We start from the raw sequence: 24,997 nt of genomic DNA, 5'->3' as shown, positions 1-24,997 counted from the left end.
TTCTTAATACATTAATTCCTAAAACTGGGAAGAGACCACTCAATTTAGTGCCTTGCTTAACTGCATTTCCTGAAAGAGCTATCAAAGCTGTCACTATCTATAATTTATTCATTTCCTTTTGTGAATATCTATTCAATATCTACCTTTACTAGACCTTAAAGTACAGGAAGGCAGGAACAAGAATTTTGCTGTTGTAGGCATTCATTAAGCGTTTGGTGCATGAATGAATGAATGACTAAATAATACATTTTTAGAAATTAGATCACTTCTTCAACTTTCTCCATTGTGTTATTAAGCAAAAGAAATGTAAAAGGCATGTGTCTGACCATTATTGTCTTCTCCCTAACTTAAATGAATCAAATTGTAGAATTTTAAATGTAGAATTTTAAATGAGTTATGACAATCGTATCTTTTATGTCCTCATTATAGACTTTGATGTGGACCATGGCTTGTGGTATTTTCTGCTGCACACCAAGTGCAGATTATGCCATGTGCTTTGAAAATCAGACCAGCCGTTACAAGTTGTCCATTATCACAACCGTTTAGCCTGACTATGAATGTTGGAACCAAAAGAAAATAATCCTCGGGAAACCAATCTTTAAAAGGAAACTAATGAAAAATATTACCTAGCCTTGAAGTCTTGGCAAGTAACCACTTTTTTCCTTCTAGATTGTCATTACCTAACCTCTAGGCATGGACAAAAAGCAAACGGTCATTGCCTACTCAACACATTTAAAATCTGATTAGGACAATTTACAAGCATATCAACTAAAGTAAAATAATTAACAATGGGATGGAAATTTGGAATCCATGTAAAAATATTTTGCAAAGAACATTTAAACCTCAGATCTTTACCACTATTTTTGAAGTATCTTTAAGCAGAAATAGGAAATCTCTTAATCCATTACATTTCAATTTAATTCTGAAGAATTCTATGAATTCTATGAATAATTCTGAAGAAATCTATGAGCAACTGACAGAGTTGGCTGATGGGTACAAACATTAAAAAATGCATAGGCTGGGAATGCAAGCTGATGCAGCCACTCTGGAAAACAGTATGGAGGTTCCTCAAAAAGGTAAAAATAGAACTACCCTACCACCCAGCAACTGCACTACTAAGTATTTATCCAAGGGATACAGGTGTGCTGTTTTGAAGGGACACATGCACCCCAATGTTTATAGCAGCACTCTCAACAATAGCCAAAGTAAGAAAAGAGCCCAAATGTCCATCAATGGATGAATGGATAAAGAAGGTGTGGTGTATACACACACACACACACACACACACACACACACAATGGAGTATCACTCGGCAATCAAAAAGAATGAAATCTTGCCATTTGCAACTAGGTGGATGGAACTGGAGGGTATTATGCTAAGTGAAATTAGTCAGAGAAAGACAAATATCATATGACTTCACTCATATGAGGACTTTAAGAGACAAAATAGATGAACATAAGGGAAGGGAAACAAAAAGAATACAAAAACAGAAAGGGGGACAAAACATAAGAGACTGAAAAATATGGAGAACAAACAGAGGGTTACTGGAGCCAGCGTGGGAGGGGGGGGTGGGCTAAATGGGTAAGGGGCACTAAGGAATCTACTCCTGAAATCATTGATGCACTGTATGCTAACTAATTTGGATGTAAATTTTTAAAAAATTAATTAATTAAAAAGATGCATAGGAATTAATTTTTTTTTAAATAAGCTGTATATCCAACGTGTGGCCCCGAACGCAGGACACCAAGACAAAGAATCACAGCCGGGTGCCCCATGCATAGGAGTTAATCTTATCAGGTTAAAATCAGCAGTATCATTAAAGTAAAATATTTTTAAGAACTTGCTACCATTATCAGAAAGGTTAAAACAAAGCATTAATTTAATGCGCATTCTAACAACAAAGGGGATCGCTGCAATGCCTGTAAAGGTGAGCTTTCTGTAAAGAACCCTGATTTTTCTGCGCCACCTTGCGGTGATAATAGGATTACTGCAAGTGAAAGTGATAAAAGTTTTTCTTTGCGTTGTTCCGGCCCTTTCCCTCAAAGAGCCGCATTGCGGAAACCGGCCCCTACACAAACGTGCAGAAAATGGTGTCTTTCTTTGTAGCCAGTGATCGGAAGGAGACTGCTCTTTTTCCTACTACCTCCCCCATTTCCTTTATTCCGTCATTCCAAATCCACCTCCCGCCTAATGACGGTCCACACTCTGACCCCTTCGCCAACCGCAGCCACCGCACCACCCGGTGCCGCCCCCTTCCCCTTCCGCAACCCTTCCTCCGGGTCTTCGCAGCACCTCCTCCCCACGGCACCTCCTACTCGCAAATCCCTGCGTTGAGAGCCCGCCCCCTGCTTCCGGCAGCCAATGGCAGCCCGGCCCCGCCCCGCCCCGCCCCTCCCGCCGCTTCCAGAAGCTCTGGTGGGGTTTGGGCCTGGGCTGCGGGACCCTGAGCCCCCGGCTACTCCGCTGGGGCGCGGCGGGCGCAAGTGCCGGAGGCTCGCACCCCCTCCCGGTGAGAGCCATGGATTCGCAGGGGCTGAAGGTGAGCGGACGGGGCCTGGACGCAAGTTGCCTCTGCCGGCGGCGTGGGCCCGGAGGGCGTGGGGAGGAGAGGACTTCGCGAGGGCGTCGTTATCCTGCTGTGCCTTTGCTGCCCGGGTTCGCCAGGCGTCCCAGTCGGGCGGTGCTGGCCTGTAAGCTGTATCACCAGGGCCACCTCCATGGGCCCTGCCTTGGAATCTTGAAGTCCGGGGCAGTCACGCTGCTAACGAATTGCCGTTAGTGTGCGTGTACCCACCCCGTTTGGGTTGTTTACTTTTACTTTGTATCCCGTTTGTTCCGGATGCTTGGTCAACGAATAACACCTACTGCGCCTCCCGGTGCGATTTTTAAGGATTTAATTAAGCAAACTAGTGTCAATAAACCGATTGCACAGAACAGGAACACGAAAGATTATATGAAAACAAAGTGCTAGGCTTGAAAATGGAGGAGTCTTTATTTTGGGGTGATGGGCTTCTTTTCACCGATTCATCTATTAAGCAAATATTTTGTGACGGTCCACTGAAGAAATGATCTAAAAACAGGGACATGAGGCTTGAGAATTAAGTTTCTTTGTAGGATGATGATCTCCCATTTGTTCACTGATTCTTTCAGCACATGTTGATGGAGGGCTCGCTGTGTGTACATTGGCAGCTGGAGAGAGTGATGAGCAGACCTGAACAGCCCCTGCCTTCACAGATTGTACAATCTAATGCTGGACAAAAACCTTAATTCAACAAGTATTTATTGAGTGCCCACTATGTTGCTGGCACTATTCTAAGCCCTGAAAATAATAAGTCCTGCAATATTAAAGCTAAGAAAAACACTCCCAGTCTTCACTTACATTTGAGTGGGGGGAGTCAGATGGTAAGTAATGTGTTAGATGGTGAAAAGTGGATGAAGGACAACTTGGCAGTGACAGAGAGTCCGGGAGAGTCTTCTGATTTTTTGCTTGAGTTACATTATTTTCCAAAGCCCTCCCCATCTCCTTAATTTTTTTCATAACTTCAATTTGTCCTTTGCACTATGAACTAAGTGAACTTTTCAATAAAAACACTTTCATGCCTAATACTGTTATGTGGCTCTTCATCACTTAGACTAGAGGAGTAAATCCAAGTCCTTAACATGAGGCCCTGCTAGACCCTACCTTTCTCTCCAACCTCCTCATCCTAGAATCTGTGTCTTAACATAAGACTCTAAAACAGGGAATGGCAAACTTTCTCTGTAAAGGGTCAAATAGTACATATCTTGGGGCTTCACAGGCCATAGGGTTCCTGGCATCTAACCTCCCATTGCAGCTTGATAGCGACCATAGGCGATACTTAAACAAATGAGCGAGCATGGCCCTGTTCCAGTAAAACTTTATTTATGGACACTAAAATTTGAATTTCTTAGAATTTCCGCATGTTATGAATATTTGTTTTGTTTTGTTCCCCCCCCCCCCGCCAGCTGTTTGAAAATGTACAAGCCATTCTTAGTTTGCTGAGCATACCAAAAAAAAAAAAGAGCAGCTGGCTATAGTTTGTCAATCCCTGCTCTACAATACAGAATGACTTTAAGTCCTCTCCGTCGCCTCTCCATCCTTGTGTTTCACTGCTGATTTCTTACCAGTGCTGATTTCTTATCCCCGTTGCTGTAGTTCCTCTGCCTGGTAACTCCTCTACCCTCCTCAAGGATCATGAAGGGGAAATATGTGTACATGTGGACGGAGTGAGGAGTTCATGATTCAAGAGGGAATTCTGAAGTCCACCCAGAGAATCTTTTTATTCTTCTGTCATCCCACACCCCAACCTCATTCTTTACATCCCTACAACACTTTATAAGCTCTTTTCTTGCTTGTATTTATGGCATGGTATTAGTCTTTGGATTCTAGTCTCAGGTTAAAATTTTAAGCCTTTCTGGGTCAGGAACCATGTCTTATTCATCTTCACATAAACAGTATTAGCCCAGTGCCTGGGACTGGTAGGCAGTCAGTAAACATTTGTTGGTCTGAACAAACCAAGGAGTGGTAATAGATGTGAGAGTAGGAAGTAGACTAGAGAAACAGAAGAGCCTACTGACTGGTTAGAATTAGTGAGACTGGGCAAACTGGAAGGGAGGATGCCATGACTTGATTTCTGGCTTGGGTAGAGGGGGCAAATGGAAAGATAAATCTGGAGCTTTGATGAGAGGTCTTGACTGGACACTACGTTTTTTTATTTCATCAATGTATAGGGCTCAGAGGAACTTACTTTTCTCAGAACAGGAGTTTTACAGTATGATACTGTTAATTAATCCTCACAATGGTCTATAAATGATTAGTGGCATTTTACAAATGACCAAACTAAGGTGTGTAAGATGGACCAGAAATTTAAAACCAGGTCTTTTCACCTTAAATCCATGTCCTTTTTATGATACCTTTCAGGAAAATTATAGATGCTTGGTGATAGTAAATGTTGAATAGAAGTCAAGTAAGATGATATTAACATTGTCCTTAGTTGTGGCAAACAAAGAGTTCATCTGCAATCTTAGGGAAGGGCACAGGAGGAAAAGTGCGCTTTACTGAAGCATGCTGTGTGGGTAACTGGGAACAAGAGAGCAGTAACCACAAGGAGGGAAGCAGAGTAAAAGTTAAAAGGGAATGTTTGCCTAAGTGTTCAAGAGAAGCATGTGGACTGTAGCCCTTCAGAAACAACACACTGTAAAAAAGAGCAGTCTAGGGACACCTGGGTGGCTCAGTCAAACGTTTGACTTTGACTTGGGTCATGATCTCACAGTACATGGGCTCGAGCCCCGTGTTGGGCTCTGTGCTGACAGCTCAGAACCTGGAGCCTGTTTCAGATTCTGTCTCTCTCTCTCTCTCTCTCTCTCTCCCTCTCCCCTTTCCCCCACTCACGCTCTGTCTCTCAAAAATAAAATAATTAAAAAAAAATTTTTTAAACAGTCTAGACATTCATATTTCAATCTTTTCAATCACTGCTTCATCTATATTTCTCCCTCCTGCTATATGGGCTGCAGAGTCCGAGTAGGTGAGTATGGGATGGTCCAAATTGGTTTATGGAGGTGAATCATATGGCTTCCTTCTTTGATTAGGTTAGCAACTAAGCCTTAGGTATGATCCTGAGAGAAAGGTGTAAAGCATAGACTCAATTAATCAGAACTTAGTATCTCCTGATAGTAGTTTTCTGCCAAGTAAATCTAAATAATATAATTTTGAAAAAAGCTTAAAGGTAATAATTTCCATTTAAAAAGTTTAGATCATTTGTTCTTACTGACAGTTCTTTGTTGTAGAACTCAGAAAAAAAGACATTTGACTGAATTGCTGAATTCAATTTGTCATTACTTTGTAATGCTCTAAAAACAAAATAGAAGCAAGATTTTTTTTTTTTAAAGAATCCTGTGGTCTGGCAATGGAAGGCTCTTACTAGTCCTGTTTTTGTCAATTTTCCCATTTTCTTTTATGTTTTATTAAGTTTATTTTGAGAGAGAGACAGAATCCCCCCCACACACACACAAGTGTACATGCAAGTGGGGGAGGGGCAGAGAGAGAGAGAAGGAGAGAGAGAGAGAATCCTAAGCAGGCTACCCACTATTAGCAGTGTGGGACTCGAACTCACAAACTGTGAGATCATGACCCCCAGCCTACATCAAGAGTTTGACGCTAAACCAACTGAGCCCAGGCATCCCTGTTTTCCCATTTTCTAAAACCTTTAAGAAAATGTGGGCAAAGGAAAGAGGCAATAGTAGCCTAATTTCAGTATTGTTAAATAATTTAGAAAAAAAAGATGGAAATTATTAGAAAACATTGAGTTTTTTCAAAAATTTTGTGTTCATTGTGTTTTGCATTTGTTACTGTTAAGTGCTAGCCTTTAACAATATTTTCAGGAACTTGGAAGGAAAAAAGAACCACATTATCTAATTTCAGATTATTTAAAATTTTAGATTAATATCTGCTTCTTAAGGTATTTGAACACCAAAATCTCTTTTAACATTTAGTCCCTGTTTCCTTTTAGACTTTGATTAATTACTATTGTCAGGAGAAATATTTCCATCATGTATTACTTACTGCCAGTGAAGGAGTTAAGAGGTATGGCAGTGACCCAGTCTTCAGGTTTTATCATGCCTATGGTACATTAATGGAAGGTATGTGCTAATTATTAAACATGTTCCATAAATTTTAAATTCTTGTTTTGTCCTATGAAGTTTTTCACATTATAATTTTGATTTTCAGGTAGAACTCAAGAAGCTCTTCGGGAATTTGAGGCTATTAAAAATAAACAAGATGTATCACTTTGTTCTCTAATTGCACTGATATATGCCCATAAAATGAGTCCTAATCCAGGTATAGTATTTAAGTATAAAGCTTAGGACAATATTTTCTACTCAATTCATTTTGATTTTTCTCAATTACCATAACATTTAGTCTGATAATCTATATTATAATTTTCTATAGTTACCATTTTATATATTTGTTTTATCTTCCTGACAAGGTTACTGATTTATCAAGCACAAGAAATACGTGTCTTTTATCACTTTCATATTCCTTATATCTTAGAGCAAAAGTTTCATTAATATATAGGGATCATTTGAAATAATATAAAGTTGTATATTAGCAATTATTAAACAAAGGACAGCCCAAAATGGGTTTAGACATAAATTGCAGCCAACTTTAATTTTTTTTTTTGAATGTTTATTTTTGAGACAGAGGGAGACAGAGTGCGGGTGAAAGTGAAAAGATGAGCTACATACTAGAAAAAATATTTGCAATTCATTAACTGACAAGAAAATAGTATTGAATATAAAAAGAACTCTTACAAAAATAAAGAGCCAATGTAATAAAGTTATAGAATATGAACAGATAATACACAGAGAAAAGGCTGATACAAATATGAAGAGATGTTCAACTCTGTTAGTAAGTAGGGAAATTAAAATTGCAAAAAGACACCATTTTACATGTATCATATCAGATTAGCAAAATTAAAAATTTTTTTTTAATGTTTATTTATTTTTGAGACAGAGACAGAGTGTGAACAGGGGAGGGGCAGAGAGAGAGGGAGACACAGAATCTGAAACAGGCTCCAGGCTCTGAGCTGTCAGCACAGAGCCCAATGCGGGGCTTGAACCCACGAACCGTGAGATCATGACCTGAGCTGAAGTTGGATGCTTAACCAACTGAGCCACCCAGGTGCCCCATTTTGCAGCCAACTTTATAGCTTATGTGCAAATCTGTAGCTACATGCAGTTTCTCCCTTCCACTGTATCTTAAGCTTCTCAAAGGCCCATATACATCCCTGCAGGGCAGGGAGGGGTGCTAGCTCTTAGAAGATATTCAGTAAATTTTTATCCAGTAGTAGGTTGGGAAATATAACTAGATTATAGAAAGAACCTTATGCATAAGCCAATAATTAAAATTGTGCGAACTGTCAACGAACAGTGATCTTAATGGCTGAAGCACAATATCATAATTATAGGTAATAAAGAAGAAATAGTATTGTATTCTTTCATACATATCCAGTAACAGCTAATAGCGTTACAAATGTACATCATGTTTCAAATAATTAGACTATAACCAGATGTCATAGAATGTCTTTTTTTAATATTAGAAAATTTTTTTCTGAAGCAAAAGTATCACATATCTCCTTTACCCTACATGTACTTGCACAGATCAACAAAAAATTACTTAAAACATTAATGTGTTTAACAAGTAAACAAATCTAATGACTAGATGCTTACCTTCTGCAAGAGTCTATGCCAAACACAGAGAATACAAAAGAATTGTAAGAAGTGACCCATGACATCAAGTTTGTAGTCTAGATAAGAAAAGAAAATGTAAAACCCATAAAGGTTAAATTCTAATGTTACTATTAAATAAAATTATGAGAAATAAAACAAATGAGTTCATAATTAACTGAAAATGGTATGTACTATTAATCCACAGTAGAACAAAGCAAACGCTTTGTGTAAAATGGGGCCTTAATCTAGTTTTAGAAGCACAAGTAGGATTTGAATATAAAACATATGTGTCGTACAGGATAAATCAATGGGCAAATATGTGGAAGTGGTTCAGGATTAGGCTCTTGTATGGATCTCCTTTCTCTGTGCTCCAGCAGGAGTGTATTTAGGTGGAACACAGAACTTGCATAGAGAGATGTAATCAGTAAATCTAAAAAAAAAGAGAGATTCGTACAAACTATTTTCCTCTTAGAATCAAGTTTTCATTTAATTGGTTATTCCCAAGAGTGTTGGTTCTGCTGGGAAATGTGATTTCCAGGACACTAAAAGGATGGAGGCAGAAATATTGTTTAGAAACACCTGAGTACAGACTTTACTTTGTACCATAGATGATTTTGAGTGGGCTTAAACTCAGGAGGGGCCCAGATGTCCATTAGTATTGCCTAGGAAGGGCTTAGATTATTCATGTCCATTCTTCCTGAATACAGATGTAATAAAAGGTCCATTAAGAACTCGAGCTGATATCTGGTAAGAGCCAGCTTTGTGCAGATGGTGTCACAGCTAACAGGTGGCCCACTTGAGACTTGATAGATACCTGGCAGGAAAGTACAAATCATGCCCCTGCCCTGATGAGTTCTGTTTCTACAGAGTTCTGTCTCTATATCCTGGCTACTTAATGAAAACCATATAGGTGTTCAAGTGGGTGCGTTGGAGGGTCTTCTTGCCAGGCAATCTGTATAGCCTTCTGGAAACAATTTCATTTCATGAACTCAAAGTCGTACCTTGGTGGTTCTGCATTTAAGTTTACATTGGTATCATTAGAGATAAAAGAAAGAGTCGTAATACCTTTTCTGAGTAGCCATTTCCAGAAAGGTAGTCAGAATCACAGCCTTCAGCTTTGACATTTCTTCTTCCTTATTGCATAGTTGATCCACATTCAGATTCAATTCAGGATTTGGATCGAATTGATAGTTGTGTCCTAAGCACACGTGTAATAGATTTAAAGGTTAGAGTTATGAGAGGTGGGCCATCTTTTTAAGGGAGCTGCTATGCAGTCAGTATTAAACCATGTAAATAATGGTAATTATACTACCTTTCATTGACCAATGAGAGCAGCCAGGAATGTTTACATATTTTAGAATTGGATTAGGGAGTTGGGTAATTTGAGTACTCGTCCTGGATTTGCCCCTAATAATTTCAGAATCATTGCTAATTTTTTCAAGTCCTGTTGCTAAAAAATTTGTATATTTTGCCTTTGTATCTTGAGAATGACATAAACTATAGAACTGTAGTATGCATTACAGTGGTCATTAACCACATGTGGATGTTTGAGTGCTGGAATGTGTCTAGTTTGAGAACCCAAGTTTTAAATTAACTTTAATTCTAATTAATTTTAAATTTAAAACTGATACTTGATTCAGTTATCAGAAAAGTAATGTTTGGAATAATGAATACACGAATCTGTTGTTTTCATCTATAAACTTTAAGGAAGCTAAGTACAAATCACATAATTTTGAAGAGAATTTAGCATTATAACTGAGATGTACCTTGTAAAAAATACATATCAGATTTTTAAAATTTAATAAGAAAAAAAGTATCTCAATAATTTTCATGTCAATTGTGTGTTGGAATGATAATTTGGATAAATTAAGTTAAATAAAATATGTTAGTAAAATCAATTTTACTTGTTTCTTTTTACTTTTTTGATGTGGCTACTAGGAAATTTTAAATTACATACGTGACTTAATATTTTATTTCTGTTAGACAGTGGTGTTCTAGAGAGAACTATATTCTATGCTCTGTTAATCATCTGACCTATTATGAACACTTGATCTAGAATTTAATTTTTATTTAATGTCTTTTTTCCCCTCCTAGATAAAGAAGCTATTCTGGAATCAGATGCTAGAGTAAAAGAGCAGCGTAAAGGAGCTGGGCCAAAAGCTCTGTACCACGCAGGCTTATTTTTATGGCACATTGGTCGTCATGATAAGGCGAGAGAATATATTGACAGAATGATCAAAATGTCAAATGGCAGTAAAGAGGTAGCTGGTCTTCTTATTTTGAAATAGATACAATAAAGGAAGCTTACATATTAAGTAGTATTTGTTCTATTCTCAATTTATAAATAACAGCTTTATTTTAACATTATTTTGTAAAATTGTGGTTGTCTAAAATTGTCTATTTTTATGCTGTTAATTAACTCTTGAAAAAATCCCTCCCTGGTTCTTTCCCTACCTTCCTTCCTTATCTCTATCTTTCTCTCTCACTCTCCTTATTGAACTGTTCTAGGTACAAGATACCATTGTTTGCACTGTTAATAATACAAAGATCAGGAATACATAAACTTTACTTACATGGATGGGTCAATCTAGTAGTGTCATAGAGCACCTATGCAGCTAATACTGTTAGAACGTTTATAAATGGTGTGAGAGACGTGTGATTGAAGTATTCAGGAAAAGAGTAATTAACAGTTCTTGCTCACTTTGTGCTAGGCACTATTTTGGTACTTAAGGAGAGATCACATCTATAAATGTTAGGAGAATGAGGAGGAATTTCTTGAAGGAAGTAGCATTTGAGGTAAAACCTGAAACATGGATACAGCTTCCACATGCAAAGATGATGGAAAAGGGAAACAGATACTCCCAATGTGGGGCATAATAAATGGAAATGAGAAAAACAGAGAGATGTGTTGGTTCTGTGTACAGTAAGAAGCTCGCTTTTGACGGGAACACTGTAGAAAAAGAGGGTGGAAGAAAAGCTTAGAGAGATGGGTTGGGACAAATTGAAGGGCCTTGACAGCTAGCTACAAGTATTTCTATGAAAGTTAGTGGGCATGGAGAGGTCATTGAGACTTTTAATTGTGGCAGTGGTATTATTAGAGTACAAATTCTGAAGACTGTTTTAAGTATGGTTTATAGGATGAACTGGCCTAAGGAGAAACTAGAGTGCTGCCCCAAATGGTAGTACATACTTTCCAGCAGAAGGTTTTTAAGGGCCTACACTAAAATATTGTACATATATGACCACTGTAATGCATACGAAAGCTTTATAGTTTATATCATTCTTGAGATATACGGGCTAAATTAGATGCAAATTTTTTAACAACAGGGCTTGAAAAAATTAGCAATGACTCTAAAATTATTAGGGGCAAGATTTTGAGGTGTCAGATATCAAGGATGTCTCTCTGAGGTCTTAAGTCTGCAGAGTTCAGATCCCAGTTAACATAAACAGAGAATATGTTGGGACGAGAAGGTAGTCTTGGAGAGGGTAATGTATTTGGTTCCAGACATACTATGTTTCCACCTCTGGTGGAACAGTGAGATGGAGATAGTAGATGAGCTCTTAGGAAAAGAAAAGTTTGGAAAGAGGTATTGGACTAGAAATAAAGGTTGAGAATCATCCACACAGAAATAATAGTTGAAACGATTCAAATACAGACATTGATCTAGTGAGTAGAAATAGCATTTAGTATTCATTTCTGTCTTTTCAGGTGAAATATGGGGAGGTAAATATAATTTTTTTTTTTAATTTTTTTTTTCAACGTTTATTTATTTTTGGACAGAGAGAGACAGAGCATGAACGGGGGAGGGGCAGAGAGAGAGGGAGACACAGAATCGGAAACAGGCTCCAGGCTCTGAGCCATCAGCCCAGAGCCCGACGCGGGGCTCGAACTCACGGACCGCGAGATCGTGACCTGGCTGAAGTCGGACGCTTAACCGACTGCGCCACCCAGGCGCCCCTAATCTTAAAGATTTATAAGTTTATGAATTAACCTAGAAAAAAAATGTTTAAGACTTTATTTTTAAGTAATCTCTACACCCAATGTGGGGCTCGAACTCACAACCCCAAGATCAAGAGTTGCATGCTTTTCAACTGAGCCTGCAAGGTGCCCCTAGAAATTTTTTGATAGAAAAACAGATTTCACAACTTTTTATTTGACATTAAAAACAAAAGTAACCTGTAGACATCTTCTTTCTCATTCTATAAACCTTATAATCCATTGGCTCCCTAACATTTCTGAAAGTAAGCATCTGTGACTTCTTCAGTCTTTAATTTCTGAGGCCATTTATCCTTTCATTTGAAATGCACTGGACTAGGGGCGCCTGGGTGGCGCAGTCAGTTAAGCGTCCAACTTCAGCCAGGTTACGATCTCGCGGTCCGGGAGTTCAAGCCCCGCGTCGGGCTCTGGGCTGATGGCTCAGAGCCTGGAGCCTGTTTCCGATTCTGTGTCTCCCTCTCTCTCTGCCCCTCCCCCGTTCATGTTCTGTCTCTCTCTGTCCCAAAAAAATAAATAAACGTTTGAATGCACTGGACTAGTCACAAGGATTAAGATAGTTATCTTAACTTTAAAAGTTAAGATAGGTTATCTTAACTTTTACTGTATATAAAGCAAGACACTTCTGTTTTTCCATCTCAGTTCACTTGGTCTGTTTGCCCAAAAAAAGAAGTAACACATTCTTGTTTATGTATTGAATTACATGTTTAACAACTTTCAATAATAATTTACTAGCAAAGTCCCAGATGAGACTACTGGTTATTTAGTATTAATGGAATATTTGACAAGTTTCTCAATATTGGACACATCATAATCTTAAGAGCTAAAATACATAACAGTTCCCAAAACTCTAGGCTGGAAAAGGTTTGAACCAGTTTTATTGAACACTGTTTTATTGTTCATAACATTTTTTGACAGAGTGATTGTTGTTACTAATTACAGAAAAGGACATTAGTTTTTACCTCTTTCATCAACATTTATTTCTTTTGTTTCCAATAAAATGGGAGTATGATTAGAATTTTTCATTCTACAGGGACAGGTTTTGAGAGCATGGCTTGATATCACAAGAGGAAAAGAACCTTATACTAAAAAAGCACTAAGATATTTTGAAGAGGGATTACAAGATGGAAATGATATTTTTGCTCTGCTGGGTAAGGTGAGTTGAAGTTAGGGTAAATAAATCATATTTTAAAATTTATTCATAATATATATATTTGAAACCCAACAAAACTGAGTAGTTCAAAAAAGATAGTAATTGTTAGGTTACTTTTATCAGCTCTCAACTGTAAGAGGAACTTGCATTTTATTTGTATAGGACAGTGAACTACAAACTAGAGAAAGGTATTTCCTTACCAAATTCCTGAATCCCGATTGGTTTTAATTTGTTTTGTGGTGGTGGTAGTGGTGGTGGTGGTGGTTCCGGTGGTTCCTATATTGCTTATTTACCAAACATTTATGGTTTGTCTAACATGTGCAAGGCATCACTGTAGATACCAGGGAGACCCTGAGCAAAATAAAACCTCTTGCTTTTATGGAGCTTATACTCTATTGTTGGAGACAGACAATAAAATAAGTAATTAAATTACATAGTATATTGGAAGGTAATAAGTGCAATGGAAAAATAAGTAAATCAGATAAAGGGAGAGAAGGAGAGCTGGGAGTATGAACCTATAGTTTTTTTTTTATATATATTTTTTTCAACGTTTATTTATTTTTTTTTGGGACAGAGAGAGACAGAGCATGAACGGGGGAGGGGCAGAGAGAGAGGGAGACACAGAATCGGAAACAGGCTCCAGGCTCCGAGCCATCAGCCCAGAGCCCGACGCGGGGCTCGAACTCACGGACCGCGAGATCGTGACCTGGCTGAAGTCGGACGCTTAACCGACTGCGCCACCCAGGCGCCCCATGAACCTATAGTTTTAAATCATGTGGTCAGAGATAGTGACATTTGAGCAAAGACCTATAGGAAGTGAGAGTTACTGCTCTGTGGGCACCTGGGGGAAAGCATTTACAAATAGAGGAGATAACAAGTTGAACTACCTTAAGGCATGTTCAGGGCATTGCTGGGAGGCCAGGAGACGAAAGTGGAATGAGCTAAGCAGAGGGTAGAAGTGGAGGCTTGAGGAAAAGAAGGTGAGTATGAGGAATGGGGGGGGGGGGGTGGTGAGGGAGAGATGAGGAGAGCCATGGCTGATTGTGTAAAGCCTTTGGCTTTTACTTTGAACCAGATGGATGGGCAGCCAACGATAAGAGAAACAACATGACCTGACTTACATTGTGAAGGATGAGTCATTAGAAATCATTGGTGGGTAGAAATGTATAATTTGGGTCCTTTCATCAGTTCCGTTGATGCTTCTGAATGTCTTAAAATATTTAAAGTTTTTGATTCAGCAAAAGAAAATTAAATTTATTTGTTAGGAAAACAGCCTGTTAGATAAGCAGTAATTTGCAGGTGTAAAAAAGAAGAGAGGATTATTAGTGTCTTGACTCTTGTTAATATCCCCTCATGGCTTTTGCCAGTTTCTGTGGCTAGTGAACTTGTTTGGATATTCGCCTCTGGTACAAATAGTATTCACTCTGACTGCACTCAAGTTTTACCTGATGGCACTGCTAGACGAATTGAGCATTTATCAAGCTTTTAAAAAGTTTTTCTTGGGGCGCCTGGGTGGCGCAGTCGGTTAAGCGTCCGACTTCGGCCAGGTCACGATCTCACGGTCTGGGAGTTCGAGCCCCGCATCAGGCTCTGGGCTGATGGCTCAGAGCCTGGAGCCTGTTTCCGATTCTGTGTCTCCCTCTCTCTCTGTCCCTCCCCTGCTCATGCTCTGTCTCTCTCTGTCCCAAAAATAAATAAAAGTTGAAAAAAAATTTAAAAAAAAAAATAAATAAATAAAAAATAAAAAGTTTTTCTTGATCATTTCAACTCCACCCTCTTCTTAAAGAAAAGCTGATTGAGGAGCACCTGGGTGGCTCAGTTGGTTAAGCATCCAACTCTTGATTTCAGTTCAGGTCATGATCTCACCGTCCTGAGATGGAGCCCCTGGTTGTGCTCTGTGCTGGGCACGGAGCCTGCTCAAGATTCTCTTCCTCTGCCCCTCCCCTGCTTGCACTCATGCTCTCTCTCACTCTCTCTCAAAAGAAAAAAAAAAAAGCTAGTTGATAATCTACTAAGGTCTAGGGCTATTTCAGGTGTCAGTATAAGCAGCTTAGGAGAGATTTACCTTTTGCCTCCAATACTTAAGATTTGTTTAAATTCTTTTTCTGATACAACCCATTCCAGTTATGTATTTATTTTTCAGTTAATTCAATAGAGGATGTTTACATTAGCCTAATTCCAACTAGGAATGATAGGAACCAAGTACACAGCAAATTTAGTTTCGTTTAATGTGTTATGTGGCATCATATGGGAGGTGATGGTCTAAGGAAGTAATAGATATGGTCCTTTAGTATGATTTTCTTTTTTTTATATTATCAGCTATTTAGGCAGATTCCAAGGGTATATATAATTTGAAAACATTCTCAGCATTAATCTTTATGCATTATTGTCAACTATTTAGAAATTTTAATAATTTATTTTGGCATAGTAGCAGGGTCGGGTGGTTCTCAGGCTTTAATTATATGGGAGTTATATGGGACTATAGATGAGAATATAATCTCAAACCTATTTCAGGATTATATTGTAATTCTACTATACATGTATTGAGACTGGACACTCATTTTGAACTGAGATATTCCAGGACTAAATTTATTCCTAAAGGAGATCCAGAAGCAAATTTTTAAAAATCTGATATATGATAAATATGCCTAATGTCTGTTCTTAAAGTGCTAACTCTATAGCTTTATTTTTTCTGACTATGAAAGTAATACATGGATACTGTATAGAATGCAGTAATATCAGAATTAAGAATAGATATCACCATTGAAGATAACCAGTTAAACTATTATATTATAAATGACATCTCTTTATGTCATTAAGCATAGATCTATAAATCTATATAATGACTTTTAATGGCCACCTAAAATTTGATTAAATAGGTATGCTATAGTTTGATCCTGAATGGACATTTTGGGTTATTTTTTTTTCTACTATATCTAATATAAATCTGCCATAAATATAATCTTTTTTTTTCCTATGGTCTTATTCAATTATTTCATTAAGATACATCCTAGAAGTGAAAATATTAAGGTAGAGGGAGTTGTTTGAACTTTATTTTGCTTATTTCTTAAAGTCTTACCTTCTTTAAAGTTACTTATTTTTTATTTCTTTTTGTTTTTAAGCTTATTTATTTATTTTGAGAGAGTGCATGCAAGCGAGGGAAAGGCAGAGACAGAGAGGGAGAGAGAATCCCAAGCAGCTTCTGTGCTGTCAGCACAGAGCCTGATGCGGGGCTCAATCTCACAACCATGATATGGCCTGAGCTGATACCAAGTCAGATGCTTAACCAGTAAGCCACCCAGGGGCCCTATTTTATTTTTTTTAAAGATTTTATTTTTAAGTATTCTCCACCTAACGTGGGACTTGAACTTAAACCCTGAGATCAAGAGTTGCATGTTCTATGGACTGAGCCAGCCGGGTGTCCCAGCCTGAAAGTAGTTTTTTTTTTTTTTAAAGATACAAAATCTCTTCATTTTATTTTATTTTACTTTTAATTTTTTTAACATTTATTCATTTTTGAGAGACAGAGAGAGCGTGAGCAGGGGAGGGGCAGAGAGAGGGAGACACAGAATCTGAAGCAGGCTCCAGGCTCTGAGCCATCAGCACAGAGCCAGTCACAGGGCTCAAATCCACAAACCATGAGATCATGGCCTGAACCAAAGTCAGACACCCAATGGACTGAGCCACCCAGGTGCCTCTGAAATGTCTTCATTTTAGATGCTATTTGCAAATATCTTGGAAATACTTTATTCTAAAAGATAATTTTTCTGTTCTAGTTATTTAAAAGTAGATTTTATAACACAGCCACTTACATACAATATTTTTATTGTTTTGTGATGTTTTAAAATTTTCGTTTTGTTAAAAACTTATTTTATATTTCTCATTATAAAAGTGATAACTATTCCTTACAGAAAGTCAGAAAACAAAAACATAGAAAATGTTAAACGTTAGTATCCTACCTCTCAAGGGTAACTGTTATGAGAACCTCGGTATATATGATTGGAGTTTTGATGTCACTTTTTTCCTCCTATTAGGCACAATGCCTTGAGATGCGCCAGAATTATTCAGGTGCTCTGGACACTGTGAACCAGATAATAGTGAACTTTCCGAGTTTCCTTCCTGCTTTTGTAAAGAAAATGAAACTACAGCTCGCCTTACAGGATTGGGACCAGACTGTTGAAACAGCACAGAGGTTAAGTAAAAAAAGATAATACAAGTACCTTTGGATCTGGTTATAATTTCAGGGGAAAAAAAATCTGTATTCTTTTATCATAAGATTTTTTATTTTTATTTAAGTTTATTTACTTACTTTGAGAAACAGAGAGCATGAGCAGGGGAGGGGCAGAGAGAGAGGAAGAGAGGATCCACACTGTCAAGACAGAGCTTGACATGGGGCTCGATCCCATGAACTGCGAGATCATAACCTGAGCCAGAATCAAGAGTCAGAGTCTTAACCAACTGAGCCACCCAGGCACCCCTATTATAAGATTTTTTTAATTTGATTTTTTTTCAAGCAATATAGAATCGAAAGAGAACTTAACATTGCACTGTTTTTAGCAACTGAATGTTTTGATTTATATAAATATCTGAATAGTTGTTCTAAGACAGATAATCTTTTATGCAAATATCCCTGCCCTAGTGAAGCTTATATTCAAATGAGAGGAACCATATAATAAGCAGAACAAGTAAAAGATTATGTAGTATGTTAGAAAGTTTTAAGTGCTATGGAAAAAAGATAAAGCTGGAAAGTGAAATAGGGAGTGGGAGGAGGGATTCCATTTTATGGGATGGTCAGGGAAGGCATCACTGAATAGGTGACATTTGAACACAGGGAGCAAGCCATGCACATATCTGGGAGAAGACTGCAGAAGGTCGGAAAAGCAAGTGTGAAGACCTGAGGCAAGGGTGTGTGTCATGTTTTTAAGGAGTATGAAGTGGGGGTAAGATGACTAGACAGTGAAGTCAGAGCAGAAGGGTAGGAGGGAGCAGGGGAGCCAGGATATAAATGGTCTTGTTGGTCATCTTGAGGATTTGGATTTTTCTTCTGAAGTATAAAATGGAGGATCCCCTCTCTCCCTCGTCTCCTTCCTCGTTTTCCTACTTTCTCTCTCCACTGGCCTCCCACTTCTCCCACATCTTTTTCTTGATATTTACGATAAAGAAACCAGTCTTGTATCCAGTAGGTTTTCCATAAGAATTTTATTGATTGCATGCCATGTACTGTTGCTTATCCTCTGAATTTCCTGTAAATTGGTACTGGATATAGAGGCTTGGTTAGATACATGTTCAATCTTTTTTTTCTTTTTGCAGTTACTTCATAAGTGGTGATGTGTTCTTTTATCGAAGGGACATAATCCCCTGCTGTCTTTTTGTGGTAATATCAGAAATCTGTGCTCAGTATCTGGGTGCTTTAGGATTACAATATGGTTATATCATTCTGCATTTCTTAGCTGGAGTACTATTAAAAAAAAATTTCGCATCAACTGGTCGGTTATCCAGTGGTATAGTTCATATAAGAAAAGTTGGATAAGTGCTTGAATCTTTTATTTCTGGGTTTCAAAAAACCAAAAAAATTAGAAAGTTCCCTAGCATCCCCGAATTGTGATTGATTAGCAGTTTGGGTTTGTTTATATAACATGGATTAAACTTGTGTGCTTCTAACCGTTTTGGTTGTTATAATTGCTCATATTGTCTCACTATTGGCTGTTAGTAGCCTCTTCAAGTTAGTTCTTAGGTCCTTTTGACGGGATCCTAGTAGTCTTCAGTAATTTCCTTGCTATTTGGTATATAGCAAGATGCACTAGGGTCATTTTGTGTATTTTTTGCCCTAAACAGGAATTAGCTGTTGTGGAGTGCAATATAATCCCTTTTAGTGGGAAGTGATATTTGGAGGCCACAATTTGGGCATTAGTAACTCTTTGATGTTTATATTTTTCTAGATTTCTTTTCTAGGCACTCTGTATGAGTGGGAGGTGGTGGAGTATCGATATAGTATATTAAATATATATATGTATATATATACACATATATATTTGGGGATGTTTGTAAAAGAAAAAATAGACTATATAGTTTTTAAGCTTGATTTTTATTTACTTGGTATTTTGTGGATATTCTTTTATATCCATTCAGCCAGATATACGTAATTATTTTTTAACAAAGTACACATCCATAAAGTAAACATATAAGTAGTTGATCTTTCCCCGTTGATAGCCATTTAGGGGTACACACACACACACCCCTTTTTACACATATAGGTATATTTCTGGAGGATCATTTCTTAAATGAGGCATTACTGAATTAAAGGGAATCATATTTGTTAGGGTAGGCCGAGCTCCTATAAAATAGATCTAAACACATAATAGAATATTTTTTCTGCCATATGTAATTGTTTTGAGTGGGTGTAACTTTTGATCAGTCAGCCTTCCTCCACACTGTCATTCAGGGACCTAGGTTCTTTCCATATTGCAACTCTGCGATGTCCTAAAATCTCATGACGTTGGTATCCAGCTGGTAGAAAGGGTAAGAGTGTGACGGAATCATTCCACTTTCCTTTAAAGCCCAGGCCTAGAAGTGGGCTGTCTCCCGTGGGCCACATCTAATTGCAAAGGTAGCAGGAACATGTCAGCTAGCTATGTGCCCAAGCAAATGAGGAAAGAATGATTTGAGGACACAGATGGCAGTCTCTATCTCGGGTTTGCATGTTTGAAATTTGCAAAGACACTACCAAATTGTTCTTCTAAGAAATTGTACTAATTTATACTCCCATGAGTACTCTCCAGAATGCCCCTCCCCCATCCTTGTCAGCTCTGGCTATTATCAGTGTGGTGGTTTTGTTTTTAACGATCTGGTAGAATAAAAGTGGTAGTATCTGGTAGAATAAAACCGTATTTTTATTTTCATTTCTTTGATTATGTTGAAATTGAGCACCTTCATATTGCTAAGCCTATTTTTTCCCCTGTAAAATGACTGGTCATTTTTTTCCCCATTATTCCCTGTATTTCAAATACATTTTTATATTTTGGGGGCATGTTCTCCATCACATTTCTTTTTTGATAGTTTTCTTGGCTCTTTTTTAATCGACTGTCAGAATTAACTTACCAAGTTAAAAAAAAAAAAGAAACCTTCTAAGATTTTGGTTTGAAATGCATTGAATCTATAGATTATTTGGGGGGGGGGACTTTTTAACCAAAAATGGGTGTTATCATGTGGCAACTATTGGGGCATAGCAAACAGCTACAAATCTCAGGGCTTAACGATAGTAAGCACTCATTCCTCACTTTGGTAGGGATCATCTGGGATCTGCTGGCCTCCACCAGCCCCGCCTGGTGTTCTGCTTCAGATTTTAGGTCCATCTGGGTGGTGTGGCACTTTATTGCAGTTTGGTCTCTGGTCAGCTCTACGGGTGTTCTTCTTTGGGCTCAAGCTAGAGAGCAGCAGCTACCCAGAGGTGAGCTCGTCTCCATGGTTATAGCAGAGATGCAAAGGGACAGGCAGAAGTATCCAGTACCTCTGAAACTTTGGTGTGGCACACTGCCAGTCCTGTTCACATTCCATTGGCCAACATTAGGAAGATGTCCCAAGTCCACAGCCAAGGAGCAACAAAGTACATGTCAGCATTTATAGGAAGAACTCAGTTTCGTGGCAGAAGGTATATATTCTTGGAAGGTGGAAAATTGAAGCTAATAATTCATTGTACCACATCATCCATAATAAGAAACCTGGTGTATTACCCCATTTGTTCATTTCTTTTTTAAATGTCCTTGAGCAGAGTTCATAGGAATTTATATAGCTTTTGCATATTTTTTACTCAGTTTGTATCTTTTTTAGGGTAAGGGGAGTTGTTCCTATTACTAATCAGATATTTTGCCATGATATTTTCAATTTTTTTTTTGTCACATAAGAATCTGTTTTAATGTTGTGAATTACATTAAGAGACTTTTAAATATTTAACCAGTCTTCTCATTCCTGAAATTCTTGTAATAAATCTTGCTGGTCAAGGTGAATTATTCTTTTAATATACTGTTATGCATGATTAAGTAATACTTTATTTAGGATTGCCGAAGAATTTAATGAGACTGGTACAATCTATTCATATCTTTTTAAAACATATTAAAGACTAAGAATCAGTACTCACTTCAGCAGTGCATAAAGACGCACTATCAGAGATAGTGTCAGAGATTTTTTTTTTAGCTTAAATAATGAGGTTGATAATTTTCATAAAGGAGATTTTATTTTACTACCTAAAATTCTTACTTAGATAATGGAGTAGTCAGACCAGCAAAATGACTTTTTCAACCTTCAAATAAAAGAAAGCACATTAAGTTTATTTCAACATTAAGTGAAATGTTTTTCTGCAGGTTAATGCTTCAAGATAATCAAAATGTGGAAGCTCTAAGAATCCTGGCTCTTTACTATTTGTGTAGGGAGGGGGACATAGAGAAGGTAAGTTGTATTGTACTATTTAAGTTTCCTGTATTAAAAATCTATAGTTACACACACACATATGCACATATATAAGAGCCTTCAAGAGCTCTTTTAGAATGTATTACATGGTACTTTTTACTTGATTCCTAAAAATACACCTTAACAAAGAGATGAGCTTCTTAAATCAACTAGTAAAGCAAAAATATTATATAGTTAAAACTACCTTAAAAATTCCTTAAATCATTAATTATAGTATATGTGGTTTTCCACATAAAACCCCAATACAGTATTATGTACATGATTCATGTAACTGGTGGTGCTAGGTATGGAAGAATATATATACAAAATATGATTTGTAGTATTTTTACAATTTAACTGTGTTTGCATTATTTAAATGGGCTTAGGATGAAATCCCATTGGACCTTATAATAAGGTACATGTTTCTCTAGTAATGAGCACATTGATTATATACTGAATTATGGAATGCCAAAATCCAGTTTGAAGCAAATAGTATTATAACAGGTAATAGATTTGAATTGTGTTTAGTCTGGTTAAATCGGTTAATATGATAGCAACTAATAAATTTTTCAGTAAATACCATAAGAATTTTAGTAGGGGTGCCTCTTCAGTAAATTTTCCTGGCATTGAAGTTACTTACCATAAGTGTCTTAGTGATTTTTCTAATCTAGAGAATATTTTAAATATAAACCAGACTATATAAGTAATTTGAAGTCCGATCTCATACAATAGTAATGTTTATACTTACATTATTATTCATATCTCATGTGTGTCATGAATAAATTATTGGAGAGGGAGCTTGGCATATATAGTTAATTGAATATTATGGGTATCTTTACCTACCCAAAGAATTCCATTCAATAACAGATATTTTAAAAACACATTTTGAAACTCAATTCTTTATTCATAATTCTTGAGCCTTTTAAAAGAATTTTGGGGGCACCTGCGTGGCTCAGTCAGTTAAGCATCTGACTTTGGCTCACTCATGATCTCACAGTTGGTGAGTTCGAGCCCCGGATCAGGTTCTGTGCTGACAGCTCAGAGCCTGGAGCCCGCTTTGGACTGTGTGTCCCTCTCTCTCATTCTGCCCCTCCCCTGCTCATGCTCTCTCTCAAGAACAAATAAACATTAAAGAAATTTTTTTAATTAAAAAAAAGAACTTTCAATACATTTTGCAACATAGATGATTTCACTAGAGTCAAGAGGGAATTTGCAAAAGCAAACATTTTTTAAATCATAATATTTATTCATGTATATGTCATGTATTCTTTTTTTCTTTGTTTTTTTTTAAATTATACTGGATACTTTTGTTTTAGGCTGCCACCAAGCTGGAAAACTTAGAAAATGCATTGGATGCCACGGAACCACAAAATGCTCAACTTTTTTATAAGATCACAGTAGCCTTCAGCAGAACTGTAAGAGTGCCTACAATGTGCCAGAGTTCTATATCTGTAGCTGGGAATATAAAATAACTCACGAAGGTTGAGGCACCAAAAGGCATATGGTCTAGAGTGAAAATACCCTACATATATAAATATGTGATAACATTCCTAAGAAAATCCGTTTGGAGGAGATAACATAATTTCTCACCAACCAAAAGAAGACATCATTAAGGCTTCATGGAAGGCTTTGTTGAGCCTTTAAGGATAGGAAAGTGGTAAATTCCAAAGGAAATGGGAAATCATGTATTTTAATCAGAGCGTAAGATTTATGATTAGAGTTATTCTTTGTTTTGTTTTTTAAAACTACAGTTGACCCTTGACTGACATGGGTTTGAACTGCATGAGTCCACCTAAAGCAGATCTTTTCAGTCAATACAGTACTGTACTGTAAATGTAGTTTCCTTATTATTGTGATTTTTTAAATAAAATTTTCTTTAGCTTACTTTATTATAAGAATACAGTATATAATACATATAATGTACAGAATATGTGTTAATAGATTGTTATCAATTAGGTGTGGTCAGTAGTAGGATATTTTAATAGTTAAATATTTGGGGAATCAAAAATTATATGCAGCTTTTGAACTGTGCAGTGAAGGGTGGAGGCCAGCACCCTACCCCCATGTTATTCAAGGGTCAGTTGTATTTGAAAAAAAGTTTTAACATAGGTAAGAGACAATTTTGGTGGGGGAAATGGTTGGGATCTTTTTTTTTTTTAATAATAAATGTTTTTATTACAACATCCAATAAGAAGAAGATAATCAGGAATGGAGTAGAAAAATACAGCAGAATCTCAAAATCAATACAAGGAATGGAGGATTGAAAAGTTAATTAAACTAATTCCTTATTTAAGAAATAAGGAAAAGGTACACATAACTAGATGAAATAATAGATAAACTGAAAGAAAAAATCAAGGATATCAATTGTTAAATGCCATGAAGAAACTGATTCTTTTGTTAAAAAACAGATTGTCAGATTGTGTGAGATTTAGAGGGGAAAAAAATCCCTGCTATTATAAAAGTTTGAGTTAAGGAAGATATTTACCTTTTTTTATTTATTTTATTGCCAGATCATTTATTTTGATTAGTTTTTAATTAAGCTTAAAAAATTGAAGCAGTTTAAATTTTACTCTTAAAAGTTACTGTGGTAGGGGCACCTGGGTGGCTCAGTCAGTTGAGTGTCCCGGCTCTTGATTTCAGCTTAGGTCATGATCTCCGGGTTGTGAGTTGGAGCCCCACATCTGGCTCTGTGCTGGCAGCACAGAGCCTGCTTGGGATTGTCTCTCTCCCTCTCTCTCTCTGCGCATCCCCTGCTTGCGATCTCACTCTTTCTCTAACATAAATAAGTAAACTTTTTTTAAGTTATTATGTTAGAACATTATGTACTTATTTTAGTAGAGTAGCCATTTCTTGAACTATTTTTGAAGCTTTTATAACAAAGATTCTAATGCATGATCTTTTTTTTTTAAGTTTATTTATTTTTGAGAGAGAGAGTGTGTGTGTGGGCACGATCAGGGGTTGGGCAGAGAGAGAGGGAAAGAGATTCCCAAGCAGGTTCTGTCCTGTCAGTGTGAAGCCCAGTGCGGAGCTCGGTTCCACGAACTGGGAGATCCTGACTTGAGCCAAAATCAAGAGTCAGACGCTTAACTGAGTTACCCAGCTGAGCCCAAATGCACGATCTTTAAAAATATTTGCCTGAAACCATAAGAGACTCTTAAATA

At 37.2% G+C, this 24,997-nt stretch overlaps 1 protein-coding gene across 1 annotated transcript in view; it reads left to right on the top strand.

The window, feature by feature from the left end:
- The first annotated feature begins 2,389 nt into the window (after positions 1-2,389).
- TTC21B (tetratricopeptide repeat domain 21B) overlaps positions 2,390-24,997 on the top strand; it is an 84,503-nt gene continuing 61,895 nt past the window's right edge. Inside the window, exons 1-8 of the mRNA XM_043576940.1 lie at positions 2,390-2,539; positions 6,528-6,657; positions 6,746-6,856; positions 10,342-10,508; positions 13,275-13,397; positions 17,429-17,586; positions 21,752-21,836; positions 23,153-23,251. Of these exons, the coding sequence (XP_043432875.1) occupies positions 2,519-2,539; positions 6,528-6,657; positions 6,746-6,856; positions 10,342-10,508; positions 13,275-13,397; positions 17,429-17,586; positions 21,752-21,836; positions 23,153-23,251 (894 nt within the window). The 5' untranslated portion in view covers positions 2,390-2,518. The remainder of the gene's footprint in view (positions 2,540-6,527; positions 6,658-6,745; positions 6,857-10,341; positions 10,509-13,274; positions 13,398-17,428; positions 17,587-21,751; positions 21,837-23,152; positions 23,252-24,997) is intronic.

This window comes from Prionailurus bengalensis, chromosome C1 (assembly GCF_016509475.1).
Source record: "Prionailurus bengalensis isolate Pbe53 chromosome C1, Fcat_Pben_1.1_paternal_pri, whole genome shotgun sequence".
In the NCBI taxonomy this organism is placed as follows: domain Eukaryota; kingdom Metazoa; phylum Chordata; class Mammalia; order Carnivora; family Felidae; genus Prionailurus; species Prionailurus bengalensis.
The sequence above is the reverse complement of the archived record's forward strand: the minus strand, read 5'-3'. Positions and strand labels throughout refer to the sequence as shown.